Raw genomic sequence first — 18,211 nt, 5'->3', positions numbered from 1 at the left:
TTATCTGACTAATGACGCAAAGTCTTTTCGAAAGAAGAACACCTCAATCTCCTTCGTTATATTTTTGTTTTACATATCACTTTGAGCCATTATCTGCTCCAGTAATTCTATATCGCGCTGTGAATCCTCAAATCTTCACAGAAGCTCAATTCAGCCACCAGAGTGTATAGATTTAAAAGATAATCTCTATTGATTCCACCCCCAATCTCTTTTTTTCACCTAAATTCGCTGTATAGAATTTCTCAGTATATTTTTTTTTCATCACCCACAAGGCAATATGATATTCTCTCAAACCCTTATAACTCCCACATCAGACAATATCTGGTGAATTTAAGCTCGATAGCTCCCGTAGCTCCTCCAGGGTTCAATGATTTGAGATAATCAAATACTAAAGAGAATTTGGTGTTAGAACGATTTTGTATTTTGAAACTGCTATTTTCCAATTTACCCCAAGAACTTCAACAATGTCAATTTTCTCAAGAAATTTCACAGGTTTATCAAAAATACATGTATATAGCATTTCCCAAGAGATTTTTAAAATCAATATCAAGAATGATATTTAAGGTTTCTATGGTGAACCATCCCTATGTCACTCTCAGAAAGTGAGTAAATCTATATGTGGCATAATTTATGGCTGCTGGAATCTAATGGAATCTAATCCATGGATATAATTAATTAATTAAATTTTCCATATTTAGCCAAAGGAACTCAATTAAGTCTTAATCAAGCACGTAAATGGACGAATGGCTTTTGTTGTATATAGAGGGATGATTAACGTGTCAGAAATGATAAGGAAATATGCCTTCATCTCTTGCATTGTCATGGAAAATAAACACAAAATTCACTTACTCGCTAATTGTCCATTTTCGGGACTGGTACTTTGCATATGAGTCACTCCTGTCACCCCAGATTGTACTGTTGGTCTTGCTTCGCTAACACCAGATGATCTATCCCTAACTACTGAATCGTCTTTGCACGCTGATCTACCTTCTGGTGAACTGGCAACTGAAATGGAAGAACGAAAAGAATTTCGTTAAATTCTTCCAATTAATTTGAATTGAATAATTTTTTTTAAAGTCAATTCTTATAATCCTAATTTAGGTAAAGGCAGAATCACGGTTCAATAATCTGACACACAGACTATTAGGCAATAGTCTCACTAACACATTTTAGCAGCATTAATTTAGTAGAAAAATATTTTTTTCTGTTCATTGTACCTTCTTTTGCTCAGTAAGTAGCGGGAAGTGGGGCACCTTTGAATTGGGGTAGGGGAAACTGGGGCACCACTAAACACGGGGTACCACCAAAAACTAATTTTTATTTCTAAACTACTTGGACTATTTCGACCATTCCTTCAGTATACAAGCATCCCAATAGTGCCTATAAATTCCTATCGGTCTTATCCTCTGATATCCAATATCCGATTAAAAAATCGCAGTGTTTGGTGGTACCCCGTGTTTGGTGGTGCCCCAGTTTCTCCTAGTTTGAGAAAAACAGTTGTATCTTCATTTTAAATTGAAACTGAACTTCGCAAAGATATAGTACTTAACAAACCCTTTTTGAAGCTAAATTACATCATGATAAGGGTAAATCCATTTGAGAATAGGAGAAGAAAGCTCAATATCAAAGCTGCCCCTTTTCAAAGGTGCCCTACTTCTCCCTACTTACTCGTGGGCTACTAATCTGGATGTCCTAGGCCTGTGACCCCAATGGCTCCGTTCTGTAATAACGTTTCGAATAGATAAAGCTACGCCAAAGCCAAGCCAAACCTATTCGAAAATCTACCGAAAGCCTAAAGCAGAGGCGTGCAAGAACCGTTGAAACCGAATAAACGTCAAATGAAACCTGTACGTTAATGGTCAAAACGCTGCCAGAACAAACTTATTTTGACGTTTATTCGGTTTTTAACGGTTCTTGCACACCTCTGGCCTAAAGTGTTAAGCGCTGATTGTTTATGCCATTTCTAATTTCAAAATTCTTGACACTTCAATTGTCAAAAATATCAACAACAGTGTGTAAACGGCTTATACAACCTGTGAAGGAGGATGTCCACCGTTTGCCTCTGGATCTGGAGGTTGGTCACCAACGCTAAGACGACGGTGGACGAAATAGAGGGAAACTCAATCACTGTTTCTGTAAATTGTTGCTCTTTTGAAGCATTTATCGATGAATAAAATATTTATCTTATGTGATTAATATTAATACGTTAATCTTTAGAAAATGCAATTTTCAACATGTGTAAAATCTTCATTGTTCCCCTACGTCTGGACTCTCATTCCCTGATGCTGTGAAAATGTTTGCGGAAGACACTAAATTCCTCTTTGTACCGAATATCATTGGACTATGTCCTTTGCCAAGTGTGTACATTTTCAAACAAATGAATGTTCTGTGCAATTTGCACTATTTTGCAACAATTCTCCTGCTCCAATTGAGTTTAATTAAACTTGTCCAATCCTTTGCGTCCGTACATTCAATTAATGCAAGTTCTGGACATAGCAATATTAAATTATTTCCATTATAATAAAGTGCTACAGATAGGACAGTAATCTTAAATTGTCTCATTAAACTATATTTAAATTTTATAGCCTACACTTATTTACCAAATGTCAGCAATTGCGTTAGGAATATGCAATGTAATGATGTTGAATCCATTGTAGCGTAAACTCAGATGTTTCCCTTAAAGACACCCCACAGATCATGAAGTTTAATCCAATAAGAATATAATTCAATAAACAGATCACCTTTAAGCCTGACTCTCGGTGCTTGTTTACAAAATCAAGACAAATTACTCCTGTCTCCTTTCTCATCTCGTAATTTATGTGACCTAAGGCGCTTAGAAGCAGTATTTTGGGCATTGAAAGAAAAATCCGTCACTCTGATTATATTTTTCCACTTTTTTCCCTCTTCTTTTCTCAGTTACCAGATTTTTTTTTTTTAGGGAAATAGAGAAGCTTCTGGCAAGTATCAAAATACCAAATTCTCTTTTGTTACACTAAAAGGCTCCCCACCCGAGGGTGGATACGGAGCTTTTCACAAAAATAAAGTTATTGCTAAAAGTTCCCTTATTGTTGGTTGCGTTGGTTTTGTTCAAATTAAACAAAAGACGTTAGTTTATTATTCATATTTCAATTTATTTAAAAGTTATTTACTTCACAACTTTAATAATATAATAGTAAAGTTAAGAAAGCTTACCTCATTCAAGAGAATGCACAAGATTATATCTTTTAAAATAGTATAATTACCCCAGTTTCTTCTAAGCAATTATGCAACTGACATTTTTTTTTCAAGTAAGTACACCATTAAATAAAGGAAATTGTCTCCGTTGCTTGAATTAAATTTAATGTAACAGGTATATGTGGTTTGACTTGCTAGTAATTTAATTCAAATTATGAAAGAAAAAGCTTAAAACATTTCCAGAAAACGATATTGTTCAGAAAATAAATATTTTTCTCAAATTGCCAAACAATATAAATTTTAAAAACAATTTTATTTTAAATACTGAGTCAAACTTGGATCTGAAATTCGCTAAAAGGACTAAAGCCCTATTTAAAATTTAAAAAATTAAATATCTTTATTCCAAAACTCGGAATAATTCAAACGCTTAGAGCTAAGTATAGACAATACAAATTAGAAAATGAAATAAGGGAAGAGTACCACGGTTCGGAATGTTAAGAGACATGCTCGTTATTCACTTGAAAATCTAAGCTTCAAAATACTTTTTGGTACTTTTGTGTATGTTAATCGATTTATTAGTGATCCATTCAACTATATCTGTGCATTTGAATTTTAAAATTTAAGAACAAATTAATAAAAAAAGTTGTAATTGCAGCTATACTCTGTACCTCGGATCGTCACAAATTTAATCCTCACGGAAAATTGGTTTTAAAAATTAAATCTGAACAAATGCCTTGCATTCTTGTGAGAGTTAAATTGTAAAAAGTAGCTAATAATTTTTAAAAATTAATTTAAATTGGTGCAACAATCTGATAATAACCTGACGATCTGAGGAACACTGCCGATCGCTGGTGCTCTTCCCTTACTCATGGTTGAATCACATTGACCGTTTAATCCATAAGTCATCGTTAATATTCGTCAACTGTATTCTCATATTTCCTAACTAAATATTTTAATATTCTCTCAAGTTCGCAATTAAAAACTTTATCATTGTAGGGGAAAGCTCGCTATCTTCGGACACCTCAAGCTTCGCACAATTCAATTTTTTCTCTTTTCTGAAAATTTGAGGCATTGGACTAGCTATTAAAATATAATATTATAATGGGTCAAATTCATGTATAACACGTTGAAAAAAATTATTTGTGCGAACCATAAATCGTCCGAAGGTAGCGCGCTTTCCCCTACATCCTAACAAATATAGATAACAAAAACAAATTATTCCAAAACTTTTCAGTGTACATGGACGAGTTACGTTTTGGAACAAAGTCGTTACTAATATTGATTATCTTTCTGAGTCTCGTAAAATTAACAAGATTGTGCTAAAAATTATGGTGTTCGTGGACGAGCTAATTTTTGGAACAAATATTTGCCGAAATTTTTTACCGTATACTTGCACAAAATGCCACTTAATTTCATTTTCCTCTAGAAGAAAATCTAATGATTTCCTGGGATTTTATGAGGTTGGATTATGAACCTTGTAAGTGAGAGATTTTTTGGCATAGATGGAGAATCAATACGGTTTGCATGGTAGTCAGAAAAATTCACTGAACTTGAACTTCATTTTCGTGTGCGAAACATCAAAACCTTCCCCTTTTATTCTATTTTGTGCAGAATAAAATTAATCAATTACGAACAATATGGGGTACAATGGGGTAGTTTTGCACAGAATCTAAATTCGAACTTAGAGATTTTCTTCCTGTTCTAGATGGGCAAAGGAAAAGGACCATGAATAAGTTCTCTGTAGTGTAGGGCTTGCACTTCTTCCTTGTTTTCTTCTTTGCCCATCTGAAATACTTGCGGAAAACTTAAAGTTTAAATTGAGATTCTGTACAAAATTGCCCCATTGCCCTCGAAAAATTATGAATCAAAAATTTTAAAAACGATTTCAACCAAATTAATAATATTTTCTCCACTTTAAGGATAAATCTGCGCGTTATACATAAATGCAAGTCTCTGTAGTGCGAAAAGTATCTGTGTAATCTCCTAAATAATAACAAAAGACGCAGAAAAAAAGCTTTGCAGTAAAACCTACATAGCCTCATGAGGTTCATTATGCCATGAGACCGAATATTGCACATGGAAATAATGGCAGTAGCAATAAAGTGTCTTAACATTGAGAATAAAGCACAAAGTTGCATGTCTTTATGACCATAAATGAGGTAATAACGATTCTCTAGCATTAACAAGAGCAACCAACTTTTGATGAGCGAATAAATGTTCTGCTTAAGGGCTCTTCTCTTTTTTTTTCGCAGGATATTTTCTCAAGAGATTTTTTTTCACCATTTTCCTTTCCCCCTTTTGGTCCACACATCTCTGCATAATTTTCTCAGCTTCTCACTTGCAGAAAATTGCACTTGAGTGACGAAATTCACTTAAGTGAATTTATGCCCTCAACACCACTTGGAGTATTAAAACAGGAAGTTTAGAGTGGAAGAGCTTTTATGACTTTTCCGTCGCACAGCCTCTAACACCAAGTTGAGCAATAAAAAGGTTAGTTGGTAGTTGGTCAGCTGGGAAATTGTTTTTGCAAATATGTAGAATAGACTTGGTTGAAGTACTAGTAGTAAATTAATAAACTTTTGCTGTGTTTGAGGGACCATCACGGGACCCTCAATTAAATTCTCTGGGAATGAACTGCATAGCTTCGAAACAATTTAGAAAATATCTGAAAATTCCTGATTGAAATCTCTAAACTTGGCTTAAAGAATTTCTCTTTCAAAAGAGAACTAATACAAAACTATATAAAAATTAATATTTTTCCAAGAATTAAGTTTTCTTTTTGAAAAATTCATTTAGTATATGGAATAGATGTTCTACATTTTTTATGTCTTCTTGTCCACATATCTTATCACGTGAAAGTTCATTTAATGCATGAGATGCAAAGTAAGATGTAATGAGATAAATTTTTTCATACACATGAGTTAGTTTTCTTCCCCATATCAGTGAACATTCAACCTACATTTTACATCTCTTGTGCACATTTAGCATTTTTCCGTAGTGCCCCCCGAAACAAGATGAAAATGGGGGTGGCTTTTATGGGGATGATGGGACACAGGGGTTAAATGTAATACCGTTGAAGACAGAAGTGTGATACAGTCTCCACAATTTCCTCTTGGTTTGTCAGATAAACGCAAAAAGTGATGCTGGATGAAGCCCTTGAAATCATTTTATGGGGATCATCAAATGATACACCCAGCGATAGGGAGAAGAAACAAGGGATATTCTCATGAAAGGAGCCAAATATGTTGGCCCCCATGTGGACGTTACGCACATATTTTCTCTATGAACCACATCTCCCATCTCTAGGTATTATGCGAAAATGACACAAAATTATTATTAATGCGACCTATATCCTGAGCTAAAAGCTTTTTTATTTCTCATCAATTTTTTTTTTCAATGGTCTTCAACACTTTATTATATTTCACTTTATCCCTCAACATTACCAGGCCATTTCACATCAACGTTTTTGGGGAATATTTTGTATAAATTTGCAAGAAATGTTTAATATTAAATTTATAAAGCAAAATATATTCGTATACAGTAGATAGGACTATAAGCGGAAAGTTAAGAAAATGCCCAAGAATTTATAGTGGGATTTATTGAGATAGCAACATGGCTTAGATTGTAATTGTCACAAAATAAATAATAGCTACTGTAGTTCAACTGAATCTCTTGTAATGAAAATAAATTTCAGAGCTCATACTGTCTTGCGCTATCGTCTCGCTTTTTACTAAAGAAATGGTAAAAAAATTTAAAAAGTTAATTTAATAAATTAACTCTGCCAATATAAGGGAAGAGTACCAGCGATCGGAAGTGTTCCTCAGATCGTCTGTTTGTTACTGTATTATTGCTCCAAATGAAATGAATTTTTAAAAATTATTAGCCACTTTTTACCATTTAACTCTAGCAAGGATGCACTGCATTGGCTCAGATTCATTTTTATAAAACCAATTTTCCGTGAAACACCTTATCAAATTCGTGACGATCCCAGGTACAGACTCCAAGTTGATAATTACACATATTTTTATTAATTTATTGTAAAAATTAAGAATTCAAGTGCACAGATATAGAGGAAAGTACAGTGCCCGCTTCGTAATCCGGATGATTGGGAGACAATATGACAGATGTCCGCTTCGTAATCCGGATGAATTTTTTGAATTTGTTCAACGCCTCGAAAATATAATACAATTTTTTTTTCTAGAATTAGAATAAAAGTTTTAAAGAAGTTTAAAAATATATAATTAGAGAATTCTATGCTATTATACTTCGTTTATTAAACAAAAACATCACAGAATAATTCATTTTCATTGCTGAATACTCGTGCATACATAACCTCAAAATGATTTTAAATGTAAAGCGGGCACTGTACTTTCCCTTCGAACGTTCATGCTTTCGAATATTGCGAATTTCTTTTACTTTTTCTAAGAGATTTCCACATGATCGTCACATAATTATCAATAATTGTCAATAAGCTACCTAATATTTAATAGAAATGTTTAAATCTCTTAGGAAAACTTAAAGAAAATTCACATTATTCGAAGGCATGAACGTTCGAAGGGAGAGTACTTTCCCCTAGTTAAATGAATCACTAATATACCAATTTAGCAATCACAAAAATTCCAAATAATGTTTTCAGGCTTACATTTTGAATTAAATATCGAGCATGACTTAACATTCCGATACGGGATGCTCTTCCCTTAATCTGTTTTCAATTTTAATGTGTGCTCTATTGTTATTCCCAGATAAAGTTTATAGATACCCAAATAGCAAAATGAAGTCAGCTTTACGGTATATTTTTACTGTATATCTCCGAAATGTGAAATAACCTCTAATTTATAATGAGGTAATAATTGCAATATAATTACCATTTGGTAAGTTTTACTTTGCTATGGTAAAAATAACGTACTATTTCAGGTAAAAAATACGTAATATTGTCGAAGTCAGTTCTTTCATTAGAATTACAAAGGTCACAATTTGAAAGACTCTCTAGTGCTCAATGAAAATAATGTAGTAGGACTGGTGAAGAGGATTTGGAGGGGAGACAAGCCGTCCTGACGAAGACTCTTCTAAGCTACCGGTACCAATCTCTGTTCAGTTGGGGTGGTGACTTTGAGGAGAGCTATAACGGCTAACTTCAGAGAGCATCGTCGGTAGATGGAGTTATGAGCGTCCAATAGATTATCACAAGTTATCAGTCTCAGAGTCTCAGTCTGAGTCTCAGTTATCAACTGAATGGGGTCAACTTAAGGTTCGTTGGAAAGGTCTTGGAATTTCCGATGAAACTATATTGGTTCAAATCGGTTATGAACTGATAATATAGTGGTTCATAACCGATAACTAATTTTTATACAAAATTAAATTATTTTGCGCTTAAGATATTTTGGGCAACGTTTTGAGTGATTTATATATCGGTTCAAATCCGCTGAGAACCGGTAAACGATAAATGATGCAAAAGTACTTTTGAGGTATAAGGCGTGGAATCGTTTGAATTTTCCCAACCCTTGATATGATTTTGATAGTTTCAACTATTGTTTACCTTTTGTTTGTCAGTTGTCGTTTTTAGTGCATTTATTGGTTTTATTTTGATACCACTCTCGTTAAAAAATACTGGGGTGACATGATAACTTATTTTCGATACTATCGACTGTCGATTCTGAAAACTTTAAACGATAGCTGCATTTCCTGTAATTAATGTAGATGTTCATCAACAGTCTCATTCTATTAAAAATCTCAGAATGAATGGATCAACAATTCGTAATAAGTCAACATTCACTTAATCTAACAGATATAGAATTATCGATACTGTCGATTCGATAGTATCGAAAAGTTATCATTCCACCCCTGATTTTTATTTGAGATATCTCAAAAAGATGGAGAGAATCCGATAACAGGTAGTTGACATTTACCTACAAAATCCAAATGCGACTTATACGGAAATAGGAAAACTCACCGGAAAGTCGCGCTCAACAGTCCGAAAGGTAGTATTGCGATTCAAGGATACAAAGACGATTGTCCGAAAGGAAGCTGGTAGTAGGAAGCCTGGAATTCAAGACCGCGACATGGAAAAAAGGGTGCTGGAGTACTTTAAGAGGAACCCTTCTATATCCATCCGAGATGTGGCCAAAAAGACGGGTATTTCACACTACCTAGTTCATAAAATTAAGAAGAAGAATGATTTAGTGACTTATAAAGCCCAACCTACACCTCATCGTACAGATAAGCAACGACAGTCTGCCAAAACAAGGTCCAGAAAGCTGAATGATCACCTTCTTAAAGATTTTGAAAGATGTGTTTTAATGGACGAAGAAACTATCGTGAAAGCCGACCTCCACCAATTGCCTGGACAACAATACTATACGTCAAATACTCGCGCAGGTATACAAAGCAAGTATCGATACAAGAACTACACCAAGTTCCCGAAAAGATCCCAAGAAGCAAAATAGCTGCCTTATAGAACCAAGTGTTAAATAAGTCTATTAATGCACTTTTAAAAGACTTAAAGTGAAAATTTTCTGTTGAAATACCTATAGAAGCTCTTAAGATTTTTAAGAGTGCGCCACCTTACTTATAGTAATATCTGTGACGGTAATAAGAGCGTTATAAGCAAATAAAAAGATTTTTGGTTCTATAGTGCCTTACTTAAGGAATTCTATAAGACTATATTAAGAAAAAATTGCTTCTTGGGATATTTGGTTTAGATGGCAATTTGCTCGTGTGGTCTTCGAAGTCAAGAATTTTTCATGACCGGGATCGTGAACAAAGAGATTTACATCGAAGAGTGTCTCAAGAAACGTCTTCTGCCGCTCTATCGAAGCCATGATGTTCCACCACTGTTTAGGCCAAATATACCATCAAGAGAATAGAGACAATAGAGTCATTTATGTGCAGAAAGAGTTTAATCCGACCGGCAGACCGGAACTGCGTCCTATTGAAAACTATTGGGGAATTTTGAAGGAGGATCTCAGGAAAAAGGCTACACCAGCCAAAAGTTTTCGTGATTTCAAGAAAAAATGGAAAAACGTCGTCAGAGCCCGTGGAGAAGAGTTTGTCAAGAGCCTGATGAGGGAAATTAAGAAGAAGGTGCGGGAGTTTGCTAACCAGCCATTGGAATATAGCAAAGGAATGGTTTAAAAGAATCACAATAAAATGACCTTTCCAAATCTGCATTAGGTTTTTTTTTATCTACTGCGACTAAGATTTGAGAGCCATTTTTCCATTCGATTCCACGCCTTATCACTCTGAGATCATAACTTATGTGTTTAGTCAATATTTTTGCTGAGAATGTAAATGAAGAAAGACTCCCCAGAAAAGCTATGCAAGCCATTGTGAGGAGACCTCGACCTCGGAGCAGACCTATAGGACAAGGTGGCTGAATCAAATTCAGAATCTTGCCTTGAAGTGATTTGGGATCGAACCCGAATATCTTCCTGAAGTGACGGAGGATCGACAGGCATGGGCCGCTAACTGTTAACCTAAAGGTCCTAGGTGCAGATCTAGGACAAGGTGGCTGAATCAAATTCAGAATCTTGCCTTGAAGTGATTTGGGATCGAACCCGAACATCTTCCTGAGGTGGCGGAGGATCGACAGGCATGGACTGCTAACTGTTAACCTAGAGGTCCTAGGTGCAGACCTAGGACAAGGTGGCTAAATCAAATTCAGATTCTTGCCTTGAAGTGATTTGGGATCGAATACGAACAACTTCCTGAAGTGACGGAGGATCGACAGGCTTGGGCTCCTAACTGTTAACCTAGAGGTCCTAATCCCGCGTCCCTAATAGGGATAAGCGCTTGAAAATGATGATGATGATGGTAGATAAGGAATTTCCTAAGTAATATGGAGTTTTAAAATTTGTGAACTAAAGGGATGAATGAAAGTAACCTCATTAAAAAAGTGTCCTATTTTGCCATAACAATGCTGTTGTATTTTCTTGTGACTCCTTGAAGGGAAAATGTGCAATTTTCCTTGTTTACCACAAACATAAAGTCAACAAAATATGTTACATAAAATACGTTTTTTACACAAAACCAGAACAAGGGCAGGGGAAATGGGAAGTTGGACAATTGCTCTGAAATTTTCATTAGGCACAATCACGGAAAATATTTCATAATTTATTTAATAATAACGCTTTTTTTTGTGAACAATTTCCCAAGCGGAGTATTGTGAATGGGTATTTTCATTTCTCAGAAATTCCTCGTGTGCCCTTTTCCTTCAGGTGAATTGGTGCAATTTATTAAAGAAGCGAAGTTCCTTTTCAATGAACCAAAAACTCAATATGAACTTATTGCAGGATGATTGACCTGGCTTGAAAAATTTTAACCTCTTCTTCTACGTGTATCGTTTCATTAACTCGGTAATTTTATACAAATGAATTATTAAATACGAATATCTTGTTGAATGGTATCATTGAGCAAGATGCCATGAATTTCCATAACGAAATAGTCTCTTCTAGTCTGAAGAATTCTAAACACGTTTGCCCTTGTATATATGCAACAAACTCAACAAACGCCCTCAACTTTCTAATGTTATAGCTATGGAATCCTAAAATTCACCATTACACCATCGCATTTTCTCTGAAGAATTTTCCTGCTTTACATGAAAATATATCTCGCATGGATACTTAAGGGTGACATGGGAAAGGGGTGCCAGGTATACAGCAATTTTGGTGGGAAGCACGTGGTGAAAGTTTGAGAAAGGGAAAGTCAAATCAATTTCACTTAAAATGGCGCGAAAGAAAATATACCATCGAAATGCCATACAAAGTGTTCATAGAAAAAAAAGAACAGAAATGTGTTATCCAAAATAGGTACACTTTTATTCCTTTATGGTAGCAATAAAAGAATATTCTAAACACGTTTCTATGACTAGCTCAGAGTAATCTCCAATGTGCGACAAAATTAAGGGACTTTTCCAACGATAAGAGATAAAGGGCAACCTGGTGAAGAGGGTAATTCATTTGGAAACATTTCCTACAATTTCGCTCTTCTCTGCTTCTGCAGAGAGATTTCACCAAATCATGATTGATGTGCTTCCAGGTGAAACAGCCAGAAGAGATTTATCTCGTGAGATACTTTAAATAATTCTGAGAATTTTTCTTGAGAAACGTTTTCATATTCGTACAAAGTGAACCAATTACGGTGTTTTGAGAGATTTTCTTTTTGTGGAAAAAACAATATAATTTATAATTTAATTTACAATCCGCGAAATATCCCATTAGAGATTTTTTTCGTGAGAAAACGATTTGAACCGATTCAGTTTTTCAAAATTTTGAATACAGTCGCCGGTTTTTTATCGATTTGTAACAGACTTAAAGCGTTTAAGGAATTTCAAAATCATTAAATTATCCGAAATTATCCGGATTTGAGAATGAGAATAAGTATCAATCGGGATAATAACAATGTTAAGCCTTAAGCAGTCTTCAGACTAGAGGTTTAGCTCAGTTTCCGAATGTCTCAAAATCTTAAATAGCGAGCAATTTTATTGTTTTTTGAGAACTTGATAGATCATTTATCTTTAATAATCCAATCCCAAGTTAAATTTTTCGAAAATAAATTGTGATTAATAAGAAAATAGAGTAGTCAAGCTGTATGGCTAAACCTTAAGGTCCTTGACACACTTATGACTTAAGCCGACAGATGGCTTAGTGGAAAATGATAGGAATGCAGTTTAACCATTATTTCGAATATAATTACGCTAAGCCGTCTTTCGGCTAATCCTCAAGTCTGTCAAGGCCCTAAGTCTGAAGCCCGTATTACGCGGTCTTCAGACTGGAGGTTTAACTCCATTCAGGGACCTTCGAGATTTCTGAATATAACGAACAGAAGCATTAAATTGAACCAGACTGAACTAGTTTAAAGAATTAATTGTTCATATTAAGCCATCCTAAGTCAGAATTACTCCAAAAACTCTTTATAGCAGAAGTCTTTCAGGCTTCGCACACACTTTGCCTTTGCCTTTAAACACTTTCTATTTTTCTCGTATTGCTTTGATGAATCTGACCTAAGTTTATCATCAAACTTGTGACTTAATATTAACTTATTAATTTATAGGTCAAATCCATTAAACGAATTTGGAAAAAATATGAAGTGTTCAAAGCCAGAGTGTGTGCGAATCCTGAAAACTGAATTTTAAATACTTGAAGCAGACTCTTCCCAAAACTTTCGGCTCGGGTTTCAAGCCTTACTCAATAGTCAAATTTAGAATTTTTCTTGCTTTATCAAATGATCTAAGGGTCATAGGGCATGATATTTGGGGGTTCTGCACTTCAATCACTTATCTCTACCGTAAATAACACCCCGAGATACTTGAACTTCTCCACCTTTTTCAATAGGACTCCAGTAACATGTAAAGTGCATTGTACAGGTCATCGGGAGATTACCATTACCTCCGATTGAACCACATTCACCTTCATACCTGTTTCGGCACTAACTTTTATAAATCGGTCAAGAGTGCGCTGAAGCTCTTCTTTCGAAAATCCAAAAAGAATCAAATCATATGAAAAAGAGGAGATGGCTCATCCTGAAATTCCCAATACGAATCGCATTCTGCCTTTGACAGCGTTTCATAATCTTGTCCATAGTATGAACAACAACCACCTAACGAGCGTCAACAACCACCTAAGCGTAAAAGTTTGGAGGCTTAAGCGGTCTTCAGACTAGAGGTTTAGCCCAATTCCTATAAAAGTCTCAAAATCCTAAATAGTGAACAATTTTATTACCTTTTAAGAGCCTAATAGGTCATTTGTCTTTAATAATCCAATCCTAAGTTAAATTTTTCTAAAAATCGTGATTGATAAAAAATGAGAGCAGTTAAGCCATATGGCTAAGCATTAGGTTTGAAGTCCATATTAGTTAAGCTCTCATTAAAACGAAAGTTAGTGCTTTGTTTTGGCTTATCGATGATGACGCACCCTTACAGTAACACAGTGAAACAAAAATATTAAGCATTCCAAAGATAGACAAAGAATTATACGCGTATGTAGATAGTGTTTTATGATGTTTGGAACGAAAAACTGAGATACCAAAAAGCACAGAATGAAATTGCTCCATTATGTCCACCATGTCCACCATATACTCGAGAGAGAAATAACTTTCTGCATAAACGTTTGACAACGTGCTTTGTATTTGTTTTTGGAAAATGCCATTTGATAGCCCGCCAAATTCCAATCTTGTCAGAATCTAAGCACTAAAAGTGTCAATTTAGGTCTGAAAAGTTTTCTAGCTCAACTTTAGTCATCAAAAAACCATTTTCAAAAACCAGAAAAAGTGATTGCTATTTACGATTTTGCAGCCTTCCGGAACTGGGCTAAACCTTTAGTCTAAAGACTACTTTAGTATAGTAGTAGCAAAACCTGTAGAAGCTAAAATCCCGAAAGCTTATATCCCAAAATGGCCAAAATTTAGAAAGCAAAAATTTCAAATGATCAAAATCCTGCAAGGGACGAAATTAGGGGAAGGTGGACCTACATTGTTATACGATTTTTTCGCACATTTCTAATGGAAACAATGGACAAAATAATTGTGGATCTAAATAAAATACTTGTAAGAACCAGTTTCATTTAGAAATAGGAGGAATAGTCGTATAACAATCTAACCCCACAGCTCAAAGTAGCTCCACCTACCCTTACACAGGAAGAGAATTTCCAAAAATACAAAAAAAATCCCTTTGGTTTCCAGCAAGCACGGGAGCAATCGTCGGAGTTGCAGTGATCACTGTGAAAGTTTTAAAAATTTTGGATTTTGGCTTCTGAAATTTTGACCAGCACCTCCGCAAAACAAATTTAAATAAAGAATTCAGCATAACGTATTTATTCTCGAAGCTTCGGGATTCCGAAAATTTTGCAAAATCGTTTTGGGGATTGAGGTTTTAAGATATAAAAAAATGATATAAAATAACAAAAAAATAATCTAAATATCAGAGGGCTTATATCGGACACTAAGTTGAAAATTTGGTTATTTATTATTTTTTTGTATCTAAAGTTTCTATAATGTCAAAGAAACTAAAGAGTGTAGCCCCTACAAACCGGATGGTGGTAGGCAAATCCCTGAAAGAGTTGAAGATGAGCATGGGACTTCGATAAACTTGATGTCCGATATAACACACAAGGCGATATCTATATTTTTATCAATTTTAAAATGTATTTTGAGTGATTTTGGTGAAAGTAAATATGATAATCCAATATTCAAAGAAAGAACACTTTTGGATAGGAAGTAACAAAAACTAATTATTATTACACTCCAAACTTAGGATTTTAAGACTTTTATAACGTCTTGTCCGAAATTTGGCATAGTCCCCCAAGTTTAATATTCTTGGATTTTATGAAATGACTGTTTAGCTTTATGTTTAAGGACTGAAAACAAATAACAGATTTTATAACAAAAGTTTTCATTTCGAGGGGTCGTCGAAATTACTTAATTGATATATTAAACCATTTAGTCCCAAAGCCTGTTGCAGCCAATTTGCATTAAATCATTAAAATTCAATGAATTGAAATTTTTTGTGAGAAAATAAATATATTTTCAAAGCACCTGAAATGGCTCAAGGTGTACTCTTAATCCCAGTCGCTGTCATAACCATGTATTCCATATCCAACTCAATTGACTTTGTAAAAAATCCAGAAGCTCCGTGAAAACTTATAGAAAAACAACAATGTAGAGTCTTTTACAAGAAAGTTGAGCTGACAGTTTTGTTGAAAATTTTATGATAAACGTTGAATGGGGGAAAACGGAAGAATAGATTGATGAAATTCTGTCAGACGTTAACGATATAATTATCCTGTTCACGTTTTTTAGCCAATCTTCTCTGCATTGTCCCATCGTCGCATTTCCTGCATTATGTAATCACAATTTGACGCTGACTTACGATGATAGCGTTGCCTTTTTCTCACTCAATTTTCCCTCCACGATCCCCAATCATTTGCAGTCCCCCCCCTCTGCGACTGAATTTATCCATCAACCTCAATGGCTTTTCCACCCACTTTTTTTTAACCGCATGGAATTTATTTAGCAAAATAATCCTCCAACATCAATTGATTCACAGCTTGACTCTTCCTTCAAGTCTCTTCCTTTCCCATGGCTGATGGGTAGATTGGAAAATGGAAACATCAATTTTCCCACAGAATATTTTCTCATTTTTCACCATGATGTCTCACGAAACAGGAAGATGAGTATATATATGAGGTAATATTGCTAAAGAAAAGACCTTTTATCGAGGGAGAAATTTGCCATAAGAACGCGGTGAAAGGGTAACAACAAAAATGAATCTAATTTGGTAATAAAATTGCTTTATGGAGATTTTGTCACTTTTCCGACATGTCAATCTAAATTTTCAAGAGGAAGCTTCGAAAGAGCTTTTCATGCTTATGGTGCACAATATATGTACACAAATCTTCTTTTTTTCCTTAAATTATAAATTTGAAAGGAACAAGAGCTTCGCTTTTGTATTCCTTCAACTCAGTTGAATGAGATAATATTTATAAGGCTTTGATTCTGCGGTACAACGTAAAATTCTGAATTTCACTTAATGCGAAATTCCGGATAAACCACGTTGAAAATTCAGACTTTGACAAGATGCTATAATAATTTAGTAGTAATAGATTATTTAAACTTTTATAAATAGATTTTTATTCAGTTTTAAGGCAGTTCTCGGAACTAATTTAATTTTTTCATATTAATCCTAAAAAAAAGTTCTTTGGTGAATTTAAGAATAAAAGTTCTACGAATTCATATAGGGGGAAGTGGGGCACCTTTGAAATTAGGATTTTTCACCTATTTTTAAATAAAATTGAGCCTTATCGTGATATAATTTAGCTGCACAAACAGATTGAGAAGCTAAATTGCTAAATGATATATGGGTTGATTCAACTTAAACATAGGAGAAAAATACCAATTTCAAAGGTGCCCCACTTTCAAAGAGGCCCCACTTTCCCCTAGTAAATTTTTTTTGTTAAAAAAGTGTATATTTTTTGTAAATTTTCACATTTATAAAATTTATTTACTCATTTAGTGTACTCATTAATAAAATTTCTACAAATGTTATCCATCTAATTATACACAAAATGTGTAATATTATATTTGTGTAAAAATATTTACAAATTTCTAATAAGTTATTATTACCAGTCCAAAAAAATCGTACGTTTGGGAAAAATTTTTATCTGGAAATAGTCGTTTTTCGTGTAAAATCGTTGAGAGCAAGGCCTCCTTCAAGACAATAAGGTTTTATTTTTTTATTAAAATATAATAAAGTTATTATAACCCGAAAAATAAGAAATATAGAAGAAAACACGTCTGTACATATTTTGGTTATTTTATTTACATTATCCCGTATATTGTATACGAATTATAGATTATTTATAACAATTCTATCACTGCACAAAAAATATCAAAACACTGAAGGATTATGTTTTCGTGAACTTTTTCTGCATTCTGGGCACTCTCTCTGCAATTTAATTTCACATCAACTGGTCAGGAAGCTATTGTAATGCTTGTATTATCAATACACTGCAATTAAAGAAAGAAAATGTAACAAAAAATAATGTAACAAGAAAATGTAACAAAACTTCGTATATTAATTTACTATTTTTCCATAAACTACACTTACTTTGCCGAATTTAATCTCTTTTATCTATATAGGGGAAAATGCGTTCCCTTCGAACGTTCATGCCTTCGAATAATGTGAATTTTCCTTTAATTTTTCTAAAAAACTTACACATTTCCATTAACTATTAGTTGGCTTATCATCAATGGTTGATAATTCGGTGATAATTTAGTGTAAATCTTTTACGAAAAACAAATGAAATTCACATTATTCAAAGGCATGAACGTTCGAAAGGAGAGCACTTCCCTTCGATGTTACTGCACACGCTGGCACACTTCAGGACTCTAATTTATGTTAAACGCCACGTTCTTTTACAAATTTTTACTCGAAGATGAATTGCTGTTTAGTAAATAAAAGCAGAATTTAACAGTCTGGTAGAGTTATACAAAAAGAACACAAGTTGTACACAACCTGTCTACTTTACGGAACAAATGTAACTAAAAT

The 18,211-nt window shown here is 34.2% G+C and overlaps 1 protein-coding gene across 3 annotated transcripts in view; it reads right to left on the bottom strand.

The window, feature by feature from the left end:
• LOC129806015 (dual specificity calcium/calmodulin-dependent 3',5'-cyclic nucleotide phosphodiesterase 1-like) overlaps window positions 1-18,211 on the bottom strand; it is a 455,456-nt gene that overhangs the window by 53,312 nt on the left and 383,933 nt on the right. For all 3 annotated transcript variants that reach the window (XM_055854306.1, XM_055854307.1, XM_055854308.1), the window contains one exon: window positions 850-1,005. In XM_055854306.1, coding sequence (XP_055710281.1) covers window positions 850-1,005 — 156 coding nt within the window. The remainder of the gene's footprint in view (window positions 1-849; window positions 1,006-18,211) is intronic.

This window comes from Phlebotomus papatasi, chromosome 3 (genome assembly GCF_024763615.1).
Source record: "Phlebotomus papatasi isolate M1 chromosome 3, Ppap_2.1, whole genome shotgun sequence".
NCBI classification, from domain to species: Eukaryota; Metazoa; Arthropoda; class Insecta; order Diptera; family Psychodidae; genus Phlebotomus; species Phlebotomus papatasi.
The sequence above is the reverse complement of the archived record's forward strand: the minus strand, read 5'-3'. Positions and strand labels throughout refer to the sequence as shown.